The 18,242-nt window shown below is 37.7% G+C and overlaps 1 protein-coding gene across 1 annotated transcript in view; it reads left to right on the forward strand.

Annotated features, from left to right (window-relative positions):
* Positions 1-18,242, forward strand: part of CDKAL1 (CDKAL1 threonylcarbamoyladenosine tRNA methylthiotransferase) — a 624,055-nt gene that overhangs the window by 501,083 nt on the left and 104,730 nt on the right. The window contains exon 13 of the mRNA XM_024740415.1: positions 140-202. Coding sequence (XP_024596183.1) covers positions 140-202 — 63 coding nt within the window. The remainder of the gene's footprint in view (positions 1-139; positions 203-18,242) is intronic.

Below are 18,242 nucleotides of genomic sequence, written 5' to 3' on the forward strand. Positions count from 1 at the left end.
ACCCCTCAGCTTGCACAAAGGAGGAATCTCTAAATAAACAATGTTGTAAAGCAGATACATACATACATACAGATAGACAGATACACATGTGTATATTTTTGCCATCAGCATACTCACATGTTTGTGTTTTCTTCCACAGAAAAAGCAAAGAACAAAAGATCTTTCTCAAGTATTTCATTCTTACAACCCATATGATCACAAGGTAAGAGAAGAATGTTATTGGTGTTCCTGGGTAGTAGAAGTCCTTCTGAAGGTATAGCACACTTTTCACCAGTGTATAGTGGTTTTGAACTACAGTTACCAATTACATTTATATTTCAGTTTTAATTTTTTAACTCTTTATCTCTTGTAAAGAAAAGAGAAGATCTGTATTTCTGAACTAAAAGAATTCTATTTTATGCATATTAAAATCTAGTTACATATCATCACTGAAATCTCATAGACTGTGAAAAGACAGATTTGGGGGTGTTTTTTGATTGGTGGGTTTTTTCTTTCCAAACAGTGTAGTAGACGAACCTGGCTTTGGAATTGGTAGAGACAGTTGAAATATTATCTGCCAACTGTTGGTTCTCCATTGCTTCTGACAGAAACTTATGTTTCTAAATAAAAATCCTAACAAAAAGCAGTGCCGAGAATCATAACTGAAATATTCACTCCCGAGAGTTTTGCTACACAGAAGACCGAGTAGAGTAATGACCCCTGCATCCCCGTCCCATAGTTTCATAGACCCATGTCCAGTCTTGTTTCATTTATACCCACACTCTCCACTTCCTATATTTGAAGAATTCTCAAACATCTCTTCATTTATAAGTATTTCACCATATATTTGTAAAAGATAAGTTCTCTTTTAAAAAAAAAACATAACTTTTAAAGAAAACGCTCAACACCACATCTTCATGGGGGGGAATACATTAAAGTATTCTGAGACTTGTACAAAACTTCTATATCATATAAGGTTCCAGTAAATCTGTTAATTCGAGGTGATTTCAGAAGCAAACAAAACATTCGCACAGTTGAAATGCTAATATAAACTTAAATCTTTATCTATGAATCTACAAGGAGACATGTGGTAAGGATTTTTTAACTAGCCAAAATAAGTAGTGTGAAAACTACTCTCCTTATTTGAGAATACAGAAATGTCTGGATTCAGGAGGAAAAAATTGTGCCAGTTGTTCATAGAAGTTGAAAGAATTTGAATCGCTTCTAGTGCTTCTGTAGTGAACAGTTGACTTAAGCATCAGAAATTTGTCAGAAGAGGTGTTTATATTCCACGTGACCGCGACGATACACAAGACTAAAAATTTTATCATTTCAAGTTACATTTTTCAAGTTAAATCAGTCACTTTGCAGAATATGGCAATTTGTTTGGAAGTGATCGAGCGAGCCAGGCGTGTCTGACAACGCAGGCGCAAGGTGCAGGCTGATAAGTAGTACAAGAGCAAAAGGAATGAGATTGGCCAGATTTCTGGTGGGGAAGTTGCATTTTTTTTTTAGACGATGCCACTTAATAAACATAAATGCAACAGTGGCTGAAGTTAACATTTAACAACAGCAGCAACAAGAGGCTATGACAAATCAGAGGTTTTGCCTGACTTGTCTAAATTTTGCCCACTTCGAACATTTTTTAAATTCACAGTTAAGGGAAATTCCATTATTCTTTTATTAGAACTCTTAATGGAACTTCGCCATTCACAGCTTCTCCCAGCTTCCTCTTCATATCCTTTGTGGCACTGTATCAAAGTCACCTCAGATGATTTTGGCTTCCCTTGTGAAGACTTCATTCCTCTACAAATTAGTCATCAGGCAGTGAGGAATTGAATATAAAATGCTAGATGGAGTTCCTTTTGATCTTTGCTTTAAGATGGGTAATAAATTACTGTGAAGTAGCTGGACTGCTTGATGAGTGAGTTTTGAAGCCCCCAAGGTTCAGCCTGGGGGCGTTCTGTCTTACTCTATACCTGTAGTGAAGGGAAAGGGGAGAGTTTTCCTTCTGGCTCCCGTCCCTTACTGCCTCCTCCGGATCTTCTAAGCTCCAACCAGGCAAGTGTAACCGTGTTACTTTTAACTGTGTCTCTTGTTGGTCAGTTTCCACAAAGACTAGAATCACAGGGATTGAGTCACATGCGCTGTTTTCTCAATATTAGAATGTTCCTTTTTTCCCCATAAATAAAATAATAGAAGGTTGTGATTCGAGTTACTTTGTCATTTTTAATTACCCAATTATATTCGAACGAATTCGTTCTCTAGGCAGAAAAAACGTTAGTGTAAAACGTTTTGTAAGATGTGGTTAAAGTTGGTTTAAACATCTCATGCTCAATGAGATTTCTGGAGTGATCTTCAGGTTAAATATATACATGTGTCATAAATAAAAGCTTATATAAAGCTTATATAAAATAAAGTATAGGCTGTCTGGGATTTGCTTTAAAAAAGAATCAAAGGAGGAACGTGGGCAGGGCACAGTAAAATAAGGTTGGCCATGTGTTGATGATTATTGAAACTGAATTATTGGTTTGTAGGCGTTCGTCATTCTACTCTGTGTATTTTTTTATATGATTGAAGTTTTCCATAGTAAAAATGATGCAAGAAGTAAACTAAACTCTGGTCTGCTCCCGGGAGCGAATGTTGTGATATTCTTTTCCTCTCCAGCTAAATCTTTTCAATTGTTCATTTTTCCCTTGATGTAAATTTGTACCAAAGAAGGAATACTCAGCATTTCAGTGGGTTCATTATGCTGAGTAAACTCAGGAATGCAACTCCTGTTCTAGAGTTGGCATAATTTCCTGGGGCTTCATCCCAAATTATAGTGGGTCATTTAAATGATAGCCTTGCCTACAAGAAACTGTTAAAACAGTTGTCATTACAAAGGGGCGTTAGTACCACGGTTTTGTTCTCAGTGAGTCAGTTATATTTGCTCTCCTTTCCTTCCCCCCAACCAAGACTGCTCCTGCCTGACCCCAGACACAGGAAAGTCACCAGGTTAAACAAATTTGTTGTTTGAGTGAAGCCAGGTGCATTTCTTAATCATACTGTAAAGCCATTGTTTAGGTTGTAAATGGTCAGTTTGTTTTCTCTTAGGTGCTGTTGCAAAAAGCAAATAAAGCTTAGGGCAAAATGAGCATTCAAAATTAGTCTTAAGAAAAATACCTGAGTTGTTTTTTTAGACTCTAAGACAAATTTTGCTGGAGACTGGACGAATTTCATTTTGGATTGTTATCTCTGGTCCCATGTCCATTTTTTAAAAAATTGTTTTTGGGAGTTCTCATAACACAAACTTACACAGAAAGGCTTGACCAAACCTAATTCCCACTTATCTATCCTAATAAAAGGGAACATTGGTAAAGGGAATCCAAAGCAGCAGGTAATCTGATTGTATTTTGAACAGTATATTCTTTCCTCTGTTATTTTAATAAACACATAATAAACATAGCTTGGAATTTCTGAAAACACATACTAACTACCAGGAAGATTATAGGGATAGAGGTCTTCCACTTCAGAGACAGCCAACCTGGAGTTGAATTTTTCCTTTGGAGAAGTCACAGGTAAGTAGAATAGGCTATAATTAGAACACTTTTATTAAAGGTATGCAAATTAGCATATGCTTTTTATCTTTGGCCTGACGAAAATGTTGCCATGCATATAAAAGATGTCTCTCTCTTTCTTATTTCCTTCCTTCCTTCCTTCCTTACTTCTTTTCTTTCTTGTTAGATTTTATCAGAATTATGTGTTTGGAGAAATCTAGGTTTATTAGCTGAACACAGATGTTTTTTATAATCTGCTATTGTAAAAAGCTACTATAAAATATGAAAATACTTGGAAAGAAAAAAGTACACAGTTCTGTTTAGATCTATAGTGGTTTTTAACATCTGCGAAATTGAATAAGTTCCTATTCCATTATTCTTTTATTAGAACTCTTAATGGAACTTAAGGGGCAGAGATTATTTCAACAAATAATCTATATGAATTAATATATACTTGACCATTAAAAGTGAGTTTTTCACAGGCTGTCACTGTTATAGTTTCTGTGTTTTGTGAAGTAGGCTTCTCATTTTCTTTTAGTGACTGTTGTTGTTTTAATAATTTTCTACATTTGTAAAATGTTCTACATCTCGTACATAAATCAATGGACAAGTAGAAACATTATTATATGGCTCCCGTGTTGGTGCAATAAACTTTTCTTTGTCTTTTTGGTGACCAATTTTTTTTTAATGATTTTTCTACACGCATAGACGTGTATCCCTTGAACTGTAAACAAACTCACCTGTCCAAGAAGACAGCTGCGTGTGAGTACACTTGATAGGTCAGCATGTGAATAGATAGAAGATCACTCACTCCGAGGGATCTGATGTAGCAATCTTAGCCGTCAGAAACACAGCCCGGAACCTGAAAGTAAGCCAGCCTAGGCCCAGACTGTCAAAATCATCTAATTCTCTCTCCCCGCCTCATTACTTCTTCAGTTCTCCATCCACAAACAGTCCAGTTTTGTTTTGTTTTTTTTTAATAGTTCTAACAAACATAGATGCCTGGCTTCTCAAACCACAGTCAACCCTAGCAGCAGTTAAAAAGAGGGTAGTTATTGCTTCAAGAAGTCAGAGCTCCATTAAGCAGTGGGCACATACAAAGTGAAGGCAAGGACAAGGCCATAAAAGCTCTGAGTCATTAACAGAAGGACTCTAAAAGTACAGCTGCCCAAGTCCACTTCATCTGGACCCAAATATCCCTGTAATACATTGTTGTAGTCCCGGAATAAAATAATTGGACCAAAATTATATCAAGAAACAGATGTTTTGTTTAAAAATAGTAGAGATGTGTATAATCTATTTTTACAAACTATTTTACGAATAAATTTCATTTATCTTGAAAACTCTCAGGAACAGCTGGTTCTTAATAAGGTTGGATAAATGAAGTATGTATTACTATAGAGAGTGGTTTAGTAACAGAGAAATAGTGAAAGAATGGTTGAACATGTATTGGTAATTGGGTTAAGGACAGAAACTATGTGGGAGCATAAAAGATGAGAAGGATAGAATCAGTCTTCCCCCAAATTGTTCATTCATATAATTAGACACTGTAAAAATATTAAAGCCTTTGAGAATTATTATAAGATATTTTTATCCTAAAGATTACTCTAGGCATAACTTGAGTGAATACTTGTAAGCAGTGAATCAGTACAATGCATTTTTAACTGAAGTATTAAGTGTACAAAAAAAGTTGATATGTATTTCCCTTATCCACCCTTCTAAGACTACCTTAAGAACTGTCGTGAATACAACCACTTGCAGGAATTCGTATCTCCTAGTGCACAGTGAGCTATATAATAAAAAATGTAAAATTATATTTTCTGCGGCTTCATTTGGGCAGAAGCCCAATCTATTTCAGAAGTCTTGGGACAGAAAAAGTCTTCAGTTATACAACCCCCTTTCCTCCCTTAAGAGATTAGTAGTCTCTATGACATCAAGTTTCATAAATACATATATCATACCTTAAGCAAAAGGGACAGTTTCGTTTCGGAAAGTCATGTATTGATTTACATTTCTCCATTAATCAAATATATCTAGTGATTTAAGATAAAAGTTACTTTATCCAGCTCTTTATGTTTGAAGAATAATGGCCATTTGACTCCATCCTCAGGCAGCTACAATACTGTCAAACCTTCCTCATCCCCTGTGCTTTGAATAACGTCATGCAGCAGCAGAGTGCCATGGGTTGCGCTTTAGAGAGGGAGATGCAGACTTGGATTGTTGCCTGCTGGCCCTGTTGAGCTTTGAGCTATCTGCTGTCTGGAAACAGCAAATTCAGTTTTTAATGGATCCAGCACTCTACGCTAGCCAGATTTTCATGGCACATGCAGAGAAAGAGACAAGTTATTGATGTGGCATGTTTTTGCCATGCTCAAAACAGTTCTCTGCGGCAGCTTGGCCAAAGCCATTTGTGCACTTACCTCCATTCCCCATCTCTGGCAAAGACTAAAAAATGTCTAAAAAGTAATTTTCGAGATGTTGCTAAGTATCAGGAGCAATTGGATTAGCTTCTAACTGTTTGAGTCCCCCTATTGTCATGTTAACATGTGTCCTACTAAAACCATGCTCAGGTTATGGCCTTGAAACACAAGGAACTGAGTGCTTCAGTAAATATTAAACCCATTTCATTGGCTCCATGAACTCCACTCTAAAGTCGGTTGAATAACTCAGCCTCAGAATAATGGACATACTGAAAAGCTCTTTTGGTGTAAAATCTGTGCTTCCCTCTCTAGGTGACCATATAATTGTTGCCAAAGAGGCAGATATAGTTCAGCTGCTTCCAGCTTCAGCAATAGGTACCTCTGGCCACGCTTTTGCTTCCTGATGAATGCCAACCAGATCCAAAAGCATTTTCCTCATTTTTAACTTCCCTCAGCTTGTGATTCAAGTTGAGTAACAGGTCATGTTTCCTTGAGCCTAACTTTGACATTGTACCTGTGTATTTTCTTCTTTTCCTTCTAACATGGCATTGTTCTAAAAATCAAACATTATTTTTTTACGTGTTGATTTAATTTACCTTGTTACTGTAAATGCAGGGATAGGTAGTAGGGAAGTATGTGTAAATGGCAGAGATTGTGGTGACGTTAAAATGATATATCCAGGGACCCATAGATGTCAGAATTCGGCTCTGGCAGTTACCCTGAGGATTGACAAGGAGACTGGAATCTGATTGGACCATTATTATTATTGTTATATCATCATTATTATTAAACTACTTACAGCACACCCTGTAACTGGTAATATTCTCAAAGCTTTACATATACACATAACTCATTTAATCTATATACCAACCCAGTAAGTACTGTTATTATCCCCTGTTTTATAGATGAGGAAACTGAGACACAGTTAAGTAACTGCTCAAGGTCACACAGCTAGTAAGTTATAGAGCATTCTAGCTCCAGAGTCCATGCCCATCACCCCTATGCCATGAGTAGCTGCAAATCTGCTGAGTAAGAGGCTCTGATAAAGGTGGGCTGACAAACACAGCTTAAGTTCAAGGTCAGGATGGGCCTTCTTACCCTGCCTCTTTCCCTCCAACCCCTAAATCTAAATAGGCAAACTCTGTGTAGAAACAGAGGTAGGAGAAGGAATAAGGAGAGAGAAAGGACAGCAACAGTCCGGGGGAAGAGTGTCAAGGATTCCATTGACTGGCCTCCCTGTAAAGCAGACAGTAAAGCAGCCAAGCTTGTGCTGACCACGGCCACCCTCACCTCCACTCTTCCCCTGTCTGATTCATTCACCATCAGCCTGGGGCAAGGGAAACTTGATTTAAGCTGTACATCAGGGCTGCTATCATCAGAGACTAACAGATGACTGCTAAGCACTAGCTCCCCTCTGTGAGGGTGGGAATGGGGCAAGTTCCAGCCAAAGGATGGGAGTTCTTTAGGGCCAAAACAGCAGGGGATGTCCAAGCCAGGGAAAGAGGGCACGCCAGCCTAAAACCCTAGAGCCCAGAGAAAGGTTGAGGAGAATCAACTGAAGTCCAATGGAGATGGGAAAATGGCCGCAGGGCAGGTTAGAAACTGGTAGACTGCTGTCCTGTTCCATCTCTCAGGACACCAGCTAGCATGTGCGACTTATCTTATGGGCAGGTGGCGTCATGAGGCAAAAGTCAGAAAGTTCCCCAGGTCCTGACTAAATGTCCTATTTAGTAGCATATTCTCCTCCCTCCACCTTCCCGCCCAGCTACTCCCGGGAAATATCAGCAATAGGGGAAAACAAAGTTCATGATCAAATATTTTGCTAACATTCAGTATAAACGTACTGATAAAAAATTAATCAAAAGAAAATCTAAAAGGCAACAGAAGCAAAAACAAACAAGTGGGACTACGTGAAACTAAAAAGCTTCTGTACCGCAAAGGAAACTATCAACTAAATGAAAAGGCAACCTAGCAAATGGAAGAAAATATTTGCAAATCACGTATCTGGTAAGAGCTTAATATCCAAAATATGTAAAGAACTCATACAACTCAATAGCAAAAAACCCCACAAACAATCCAATTAAAAAGTGGGCGGAGGATCAGAATAGACATTTTACCAAAGAAGATACACAGATGACCAACAGGCGCCTGAAAAGATGCTCAGCATCGCTAATCATCAGGGAACTGCAGATCAAAACCGCAGTGAGATATCACCTCACACCTGTCAGAATGGCTGTTATCAAAAAGTCAAGCAATAAGTGTTGGCCAGGATCTGCAGAAAAGGGGACCCTTGTGCACTATCGCTGGCCATGCCTCTGTGGAAAACAGTATGGCAGTTCCTCAAAAAATTAAAAACAACTACCAAATGATCCAACAATTCCACTTCTGGGTATTTATCCAAAGAAAATAAAAACACTAACTCAACAAGATGTATATACCCCCATTGTTCATTGCAGCATTATTTATGATAGTCAAGACATGGAAACGACCTAAGTGTTCATCGATAGATGAATGGATAAGGAAAATGAGGTGCGTGTATATACACACACACACACACAATGGAATATTATTTAACCATAAAAGGGAGTCTTGCTATTTGCAGCAACATGAATGGACCTTGAGGGTATTATGCTAAGTGAAATACGTCAGGCACAGAAAGACAAATACTGTATGATCTCACTTAAATGTGGACTCTAAAACAAAACAAACTTACAGATTAAAAAAAAAATCAGATTTATGGTTTCCAGAGGCAGCCTGTGGCAGGTGGGAGAAATGGGTGAAGGGAGTCAAAAGGTGCAAACTTCCAGTTATAAAATAAGTCATGGAGATGCAATGTACAGCATGGCAACTATAGTTAATAATATTGTATTGTGTATTCGAAAGTCGCCAAGAGAGTAAATCTTAAAAGTTCTCATTAAAAGAAGAAAATTTTGTATATATGCTGACATGTTAACCGGGCCCATTGTGATCGTTTTGTAGTGTAGACAAATATTGAATCGTTATGTTGTACACCTGAAACTAACATAATTTACTTCAATTATACCTCAATTTAAAAATAAATAAAAAAGAAAATCTACATAGAAATGTCAGTTACTATATTTTAAATTATTTATCAGGCCTAAAAGTATCTCAGTTTCTACTGTCATTGATTGTATACCTGCCTCTACGAAATTCACTAGCATAAGGAAGAAATCAGCAGAGGAAGGAAGAGGAACTCTTTGCACCGAGAGCCAGAGTGTGTGAATGTACCACTCATCCCCGGGCTGCTTGCCTCTGACTGCTCCAGCAGTCACCCCCATGCTGGCCCTCGAACATCAGTCTTTGCATGCAGTTAAAACATATCACCAGCCTCTTTCCTTCTTGATACATACCTGCCCCAAACCTTTTTTCCATGTCTCACCACCAGTGGGCGCTACCACTTACCAACCTTTCCCAACAACAGACTTAGCTAGCACACCCTCCGCTTGATATGTTAGGCCTGTTGCATGTTGGGTTGCCAGTTAGCAAATGAAAATACAGGACACCCAGTTACATTTGAACTTCAGATAAACAGTGAGGGGTTTTTTGGTTTGTTTGTTTTTGTTTTTTAGTATAAGTATGTCCCATGCAATATGTGGGACTTATTTATACTAAAAATGTATTCATTTATCAAAAAAAATTTATTTATCTGAAATTCATATGTAAGTGGGTGTTTTATTTTTATCTGGCAACCCCAGCTGCATGTACATTGCACTTTTCACTTCAGCAAATTGAGATAGATGAAAGGGAAAAGAATATCCAAAATGGAATGAAATAAAAAATGATTTTAAAACCTCCGCTGTATATAATGTGAAGGATATGAGCAAGTTTCTTCCTACTCCTAACACCATCGTTGTATAATGTGCGTGGCCTCCCTGTCAAAGGCTGACACCAATGTCAGACATAGTTTTTCAAACATTCACAATTTTAATTAAGAAGATAAAGCAAGTTACTCATTTAACTTTTGTTCTCTATAATCTTATGACCATGTTTTATTCTGGGAAACCTGTTTGGAAAATTGCTTGGAAGACACAAAGAGAAGTTAAATTAAAAAGTGCCTGTACCAGGCTTCCCTGGTGGCGCAGTGGTTGACAGTCCGCCTGCCAATGCAGGGGACACGGGTTCGTGCCCCGGTCCAGGAGGATCCCACATTTCGCGGAGCGGGCCCGTGAGCCATGGCCGCTGAGCCTGCGTGTCCGGAGCCTGTGAGAGGCCCGCATACCGCATTAAAAAAAAAAAAAAAAAAAGTGCCCGTACCTTATTTTCAAGGAAGAGTTTTCAACACCCCCCGAAAAAGTACACTTTTGTTTCTCAGCAATACATTTTATCGTAAAATATGTTAATGTCTTCTTTGTAGCTGAAGTTATTTTTATTGAGATGCACTAAAAAGCATTAATGCCAGTGATGCTTAAAGCAAGAAGTGCAGGCATCCACTAGCGAAATGAGGATGCTGTTACTGATTTTTCTCGTCTCTAGCTCTGCTGCTCAAGTTTTCAGATGGTTGAAAATCCGTTGATTGGTGCAGTGTGGGTTGATGCTGTTTGCAGAGTTGGCTCCCCAGGCCTGGCCTCTGTCTTCCTCAGCACATTATTAACAGCGGCTAAAGGCCCCAGTCTTGTACCACTCTCCCATGATCACCAGCCTTCGATACAGATTCTGACTTGCACAATTTCCAGAATTCTCTTGACAAAGAATAATGAAATGAAAATATTTCCATGGGCCAATAATTCATTCTGTGCAAGGTTAAGAAGACATAATTACAGTTAGCATCTATGGTGCTTTTTTAATGTATACATTAACACTCTTCTCTTGAAATTAGAAAGCTAGAGACATTTGGTACCTGGAAGAAAATAAGGTAAACAGCTTTTTTTAACGATTGTTAATATTTTCCATTATTCAACACTGTACCTTTGGGTGCTTTTCAGATGTCCAGAGGTATTTTAAAGGCACATGTTAAATAAAAAGAGAAGTTTTAAAAGCCCGAGTTCTTTATAATTTAGCTCTATCGTTACGCGGCACACACACGGGTAAGAAAGGAGAACATTCCACTTTTAGTTACTGTGAAGTATAATTACCCAGCGTATAATCATACAACAGAAATCTCTCATTCAATTTAGGCCTTTTATTTGGAGGGGGGTAATTTTAAAGCTGCTTTTTCGTCTGTATTCCTCACTCTTTATTTCTTATCAGCACTTTCTCTAATTTAATTTTTTTTTACAGGTTTCTTTTTTTGTTGATTAAAATTTAATACATATTAGATGAATCAGTTCACATGATTTTCCTTGACAGTGGCTATTATCCTCACGTTATGTAGGATGCAATGGGCGCATTAACCATGACCTTCTTTACCTGAGAACAAATAACCATACTTAAGAAGCCAAAATTTCTGGCTTTAAAAACATGTATTCTTGTTGTAAAGATAATGGAACATTTTTTTAAACAAACTAAAAAAAAAAATCACTTATATATCCAGCTCTCCATCCCCAGCCCCCAGTACAATAATAGCCTTGGTCTTTTGTCTTCCTCTCCAGATCCTGGTGTCTAGGTCCTGCTGTTTCCCAGTTGTGGTTTATGTTGCACTGCTACACAAGCAGTTTTCTAAGTCTGTAGATGGTGGAAGACTCAAGGAGGTTTTTTCTCTACAGCTTTATCAGCACTGATGAAATACTGTCAGGGAGAAGAGATGGGAGCTTCAACTCTTTCTAATTTAATTTTAAACGATGTAGTTAACGTTTTACGTTTGCCTCCCTCCCTGTACCTCTGGGGCTGTGTGCTTCCTTTCCATTGTTTTTCACTTTGTCTTTCTCCCTATCCATTCTTTGTACTCATGTTTCCTTACTATGCCACATACTTTTACATCTCTCTACCCAATTTCTCAGATGGTTTTGCTTTTTACCCTCTAGTATGTTCCTGCTTGGAGTGTATGGGGTGTAATTCTTGGGATCTTCAACCCAGTGGCATATTCTGGAACTTACTTCCTTTCCCCTGGCGACAGTAACACAGAAAATCAACACTGGGTCCGTCCATTCTCCCTTCTCAAACCAGGGAGCTCATGTAATCCCACTGCCCACCTCTTGTACACGTAAAGAAAAGTCTCTCTTGTCCTTTTGAATTCTTACTCATCTTTCATGACCCAGCTTAAGTTTACCTTCTTTGCATCCTTTCTGATGCTCACAGAAAATTGTTGTCGTGCTATCACTGTGACGTGCATATGTCTGTATTATTTTGAGTTGTCATGCTCTTAGAATTCAGTGCCATTCAACAATCATGAGTTTTTTCCTAAGGGGCAGGCATAAATGCTTATAACCCAATAGGGCAATAGAGGGGTTGGCAGCAAACATTGCATTGTAATTATTTTGCTCTGTTACATAGGTATTGTTGATAAAACTGTTTTCTCCTGTTACACTGAGGATGTCTACAGGACAAAGATCATATCCCACTTGTCTTTTTTTCCACTCTCCAGGGGAAGACCCTGAATGGTGGACTAGAATTTAATGTGTTGTATATATGAAGTGTGTTTCGTTCTTCTTTTGCTCTACATACCATAACTGTACAAAGCACTTACCCATTATTATCCCACAGCAAATACAAGGTGAAAACTCAGCCTTTTAATTCCCAGTTTGGTGCTTTGTACATGTCACTACACAATTAGAATGTTCCAGTAGTAATGACCACAGCTGTGGGAGGATGCGCTAAGTTTGTTCTTGGTTTTTAATTGTAAAATAGGTAATACACGCACTTGAAACCATGCTCAAAGGAAGTGTCCCTCCTAACACTATCCTACAGATCCCTGTTCCCCTCCAGAGGCAATCACTGTTTTTGGTTTTGTGTATATGCTTCTAGAGTTGTTTTCTGCATGTAGAAACACGTACCTTCCTATGTGTCTTTATGTAGATACATGCCCTTTTTAATTCAGATGCTAACATACTACAAATTCTTCTCTTTTTCACTTTAGAGTGTATCTTGGAGATAATTTCAATCAGTACATAAAGAGCTCCTTGTTCCTTTTTTTTTTTAATGGATCTTTATTGGAGTATAGTTGCTTCACAATACCGTGAGCTTCTGTTGTACAACAGAGCAAATCAGCCACATGCACACACATGTCCCCATATCCCCTCCCTCTTGAGCCTCCCTCCCATCCTCCCTATCCCATCCCTCTAGGTCATCACCAAGCACCGAGCAGATCTCCCTGTGCTATGCTGCTGCTTCCCACCAGCCAACTGTTCTACATTCGGTAGTGTATATACATCAATGCTACTCTCACTTCGCCCCAGCTTCACCCTCCCACCCCATGTCCTCAAGTCCATTTTCTATGTCTACCTCTTCATTCCTGCCCTGCAACTAGGTTCGTCAGCACCATTTTTTTTCCTTAGATTCCATATATATGCGTTAGCATACGATATTTGTGTTTCTCTTTCTGACTAATTTCACTCGGTATGACAGACTCTAGGTCCATCCACCTCACTACAAATAACTCAATTTCGTTTCTTTTCATGACTAATATTCCATTGTATATATGTGCCACATCTTCTTTATCCATTCATCTGTCAGTGGACATTTAGGTTGGTTCCATGTCCTGGCTATTGTAAATAGTGCTGCAATGAACATTGTGGTACATGACTCTTTCTGAATTACGGTTTTTTCCAGGTATATGCCCAGCAGTGGGATTGCTGGGTAATATGAAAGTTCTATTTTTAGTTTTTTAAGGAACCTCCATATTGTTTTCCATAGTGGTTGGATCAATTTACATTCCCACCAACAGTGCAGGAGGGTTCCCTTTTTACCACACCCTTTCCAGCATTTATTGTTTCTAGATTTTTTGATAATGGCCATTCTGACCAGCGTGAGGTGATACCTCATTGTAGTTTCGATTTTCATCTCTCTAATAATTAGTGATGTTGAGCATCTTTTCATGTGCCTCTTGGCCATCTGTGTGTCTTCCTTGGTGAAATGTCTATTTAGGTTTTCTGCCCATTTTTTTAACTGGATTGTTTGTTTTTTTGATATTTAGCTCCATGAGCTGTTTGTATATTTTGGAGATTAATCCTTTGTCTGTTGTTTCATTTGCAAATATTTTCTGCCATTCTGAGGGTTGTCTTTTTGTCTTGTTTATGGTTTCCTTTGCTGTGCAAAAGCTTTTAAGTTTAATTAAGTACCATTTGTTTATTTTTGTTTTTATTTCTGTTACTCTAGGAGGTGGGTCAAAAAAGATCTTGCTGTGGTTTATGTCAAAGAGTGTTTTTCCTGTATATTCCTCTAAGAGTTTTATAGTGTTTGGTCTTACATTTAATTAAGTCTTTAATCCATTTGGAGTTTATTTTTGTGTATGGTGTTAGGCATTGTTCTAATTTCATTGTTTTACATGTAGCTGTCCAGTTTTCCCAGCACCACTTATTAAAGAGGCTGTCTTTTCTCCGTTCTGCCTCCTTTGTCATAAATTAGGTGCCCATATGTGTGGCTTTATCTCTGGGCATTCTATCCTGTACCATTGATCTATATTTCTCTTCTTGTGCCAGTACCATACTGTCTTGATTACTGTAGCTTTTTGGTATAGTTTGAAGTCAGGGAGCCTGATTCCTCCAGCTCCGTTTTTCTTTCTAAAGATTGATTTGGCTATTCAGGGTCTTTCCTGTTTCCACACGAATTGTAAAATTTTTTGTTCTAATTCTGTGAAGAATGCCATTGGCAGTTTGATACGGATTTCATTGAATTTACAGATTGCTTTGGGTAGTATAGTCATTTTCACAATATTGATTCTACCAGTCCAAGAACATGGTATATTTCTCCATCTGTTTATGTCATCTTTGATTTCTTTCATCAGGGTTTTATAGTTTTCTGAGTACAAGTCTTTTGCCTCCTTAGACAGGATTATTCCTAGGTATTTTATTCTTTTTGTTGCAATGGTAAATGGGAGTGTTTCCTTAATTTCTCTTTCAGATTTTTCATCATTAGTGTATAGGAATGCAAGAGATTTCTGTGTGTTAGTTTTGTATCCTGCAACCTTACCAAATTCATTGGTTAGTTCCAGTAGTTTTCTTGTGGCATCTTTAGGATTTTCTACGTATAGTATCATGTCATTGGCAAACAGTGACAGTTTTACTTCTTCTTTTCCAATTTCGTATTCCTTTTATTTCTTTTTCTTCTCTGATTGCTGTGGCTAGGACTTCCAAAACTATGTTAAATAAGAGTGGTGAGCGTGGACATCCTTATCTTGTTCCTGATCTTAGTGGAAATGCTTTCAGTTTTTCACCATTGAGGATGATGTTTGCTGTGGGCTTGTCATAGATGACCTTTATTATGTTGAGGTAGGTTCCCTCTATGCCCATTTTCTGCAGAGTTTTTATCATAAATGGTGTTGGATTTTGTCAGAAGCTTTTTCTGCATCTATTGAGATGATCATATGGTTTTTATTTCTTAATTTGTTAATATGGTGTATCACATTGATTGATTTGCATATATTGAAGAATCCTTGCATTCCTGGGATAAACCCCACTTGATCATGGTGTATGATCCTTTTAATGTGCCGCTGGATTCTATTTGCTAGTATTTTCTTGACGATTTTCGCATCTATATTCATCAGTGATATTGGCCTGTAATTTTCTTTGTTTGTGACATCTTTGTCTGGTTTTGGTATCAGGGTGATGGTGGCCTCGTAGAATGAGTTTGGGAGTGTTCCTCCCTCTGCTCTATTTTAGAAGAGTTTGAGAAAGGTAGGGGTTAACCTTTTTCTAATTGTTTGATAGAATTTGCCTGTGAAGCCATCTAGTTCTGGGCCTTTTTTTTGTTGGAAGATTTTTAATCACAGTTTTAATTTTGGTGCTTGTGATAGGTCTGTTTATATTTTCTATTTCTTCCTGGTTCCATCTTGGAAGGTTGTGCTTTTCTAAGAATTTGTTCATTTCTTCCAGGTTGTCCATTTTATTGTCATATAGTTGCTTGTAGTAATCTCTCATGATCCTTTGTATTTCTGCAGTGTCAGTTGTTACTTCTCCTTTTTCATTTCTAATTCTATCAATTTGAATCGTCTCCCTTTTTTTCTTGAGGAGTCTGGCTAATGGTTTATCAATTTTGTTTATCTTCTCAAAGAACCAGCTTTTAGTTTTATTGATCTTTGCTATCGTTTCCTTCATTTCTTTTTCATTTATTTCTGCTATGATCTTTATGATTACTTTCCTTCTGCTAACTTTGGGGGGTTTTTGTACTTCTTTCTCTGATTGCTTTAGGTGTAAGGTTAGGTTGTTTATTTGAGATTTTTCTTGTTTCTTGAGGTAGGATTGTATTGCTATAAACTTCCCTCTTAGAACTGCTTTTGCTGCATCCCATAGGTTTTGGGCCATCATGTTTTCCTAGTCATTTGTTTCTAGATACTTTTTGATTTCCTCTTTGATTTCTTCAGTGATCTCTTGGTTATTTAGTAGCATATTATTTAGCATCCATGTGTTTGTATTTTTTACAGTGTTTTTCCTGTAATTGATATCTAGTCTCATAGCATTGTGGTCAGAAAAGATACTTGATAATATGATTTTAATGTTCTTAAATTTACCAAGGCTTGATTTGTGACCCAAGATACGATCTATCCTGGAGAATGTTCCATGAGCACTTGAGAAGAAAGTGTATTCTGTTGTTTTTGGTTGGACTGTCCTATAAATATCAATTAAGTCCATCTTGTTTAATATATCAATTAAAGTTTGTGTTTCCTATTTATTTTCATTTTGGATGCTCTGTCCATTGGTGAAAGTGGGGTGTTAAAGTCCCCTACTATGAATGTGTTACTGTCGATATCCCCTTTTATGGCTGTTAGCATTTGCCTTATGTATTGAGGTGCTCCTATGTTGGGTGCATAAATATTTACAGTTGTTATATCTTCTTCTTGGATTGATCCCTTGATCATTATGTATTGGAGTTCTTTGTCTCTTGTAATAGTCTTTATTTTAAAGTCTATTTTGTCTAATATGAGAATTGTTACTCCAGCTTTCTTTTGATTTCCATTTGCATGGAATATCTTTTTCCATCCCCTCACTTTCAGTCTCTATGTGTCTCTAGGTCTGAAGTGCTTCTCTTGTAGACAGCATATATACAGGTCTTGTTTTGGTATCCATTCAGCCAGTCTGTGCCTTTGGGTTGAAGCATTTAATCCATTTACATTTAAGGTAATTATTGATATGTATGTTCCTATTACCATTTTCTTAATTGCTTTGGGTTTGTGTTTTGTAGGTCTTCCTTCTCTTGTGTTTCCTGCCTAGAGAAGTTCCTTTAGCATTTGTTGTAAAGCTGGTTTGGTGGTGCTGATTTCTCTTAACTTTTGCTTGTCTGTAAAGGCTTTAATTTCTCCATCGAATCCAAATGAGATCCTTGCTGGGTAGAGTAATCTTGGTTGCAGGTTTTTCCCTTTCATGACTTTAAATATGTCCTGCCACTCCCTTCTAGCTGGCAGAGTTTCAGCTGAAGGTCAGCTGTTAACCTTATGGGGATTCCCTTGTATGTTATTTGTTACTTTTCCCTTGCTGCTTTTAATATTTTTTCTTTGTGTTTAATTTTTGATAGTTTGAATAATATGTGTCTTTGCATGTGTCTCCTTAGATTTATCCTGTATGAGACTCTCTGTGCTCTCTGGTCTTGATTGACTATTTCCTTTCCCATGTTAGGAAAGTTTTCATCTATAATCTCTTCAATTATTTTCTCAGTCCGTTTCTTTTTCTCTTCTTCTTCTGGGACCCCTATAATTCGAATGTTGGTGCATTTAATCTTGTCCCAGAGGTCTCTGAGACTGTCCTTAATTCTTTTCATTATTTTTTCTTTATTCTGCTCTTTGGTAGTTATTTCCAGTATTTTATCTTCCAGGTCACTTATCCCTTCTTCTGCCTCAGTTATTCTGCTATTGATTCTTTCTAGACATTTTAAAATTTCATTTATTGTGTTGTTCATCATTGTTTGTTTGCTCTTTCATTCTTCTAGGTCCTTGTGAGACGTTTCTTGTATTTTCTCCATTCTATTTCCAAGATTTTAGATCATCTTAATATCATTACTCTGAATTCTTTTTCAGGTAGACTGCTCGTTTCCTCTTCATTTGTTTGGTCTGGTGGGTTTTTACCTTCTTCATCTGCTGCCTATTTCTCTGTCTTCTCATTTTGCTTAACTTAGTGTGTTTGGGGTCTTCTTTTCGCAGGCTGCAAGTTTTATAGTGCCTGTTGTATTTTGTGTCTGTCCCCAGTGGGTAAGGTTGGTTCAGTGGGTTGTATAGGCTTCTTGTGGAGGGGACTGGTACCTGTGTTTTGGTGGATGAGGC

The sequence above is a fragment of the Neophocaena asiaeorientalis genome, unplaced genomic scaffold (genome assembly GCF_003031525.2).
Source record: "Neophocaena asiaeorientalis asiaeorientalis breed wild unplaced genomic scaffold, Neophocaena_asiaeorientalis_V1.1 scaffold273, whole genome shotgun sequence".
Lineage (NCBI taxonomy): Eukaryota > Metazoa > Chordata > Mammalia > Artiodactyla > Phocoenidae > Neophocaena > Neophocaena asiaeorientalis.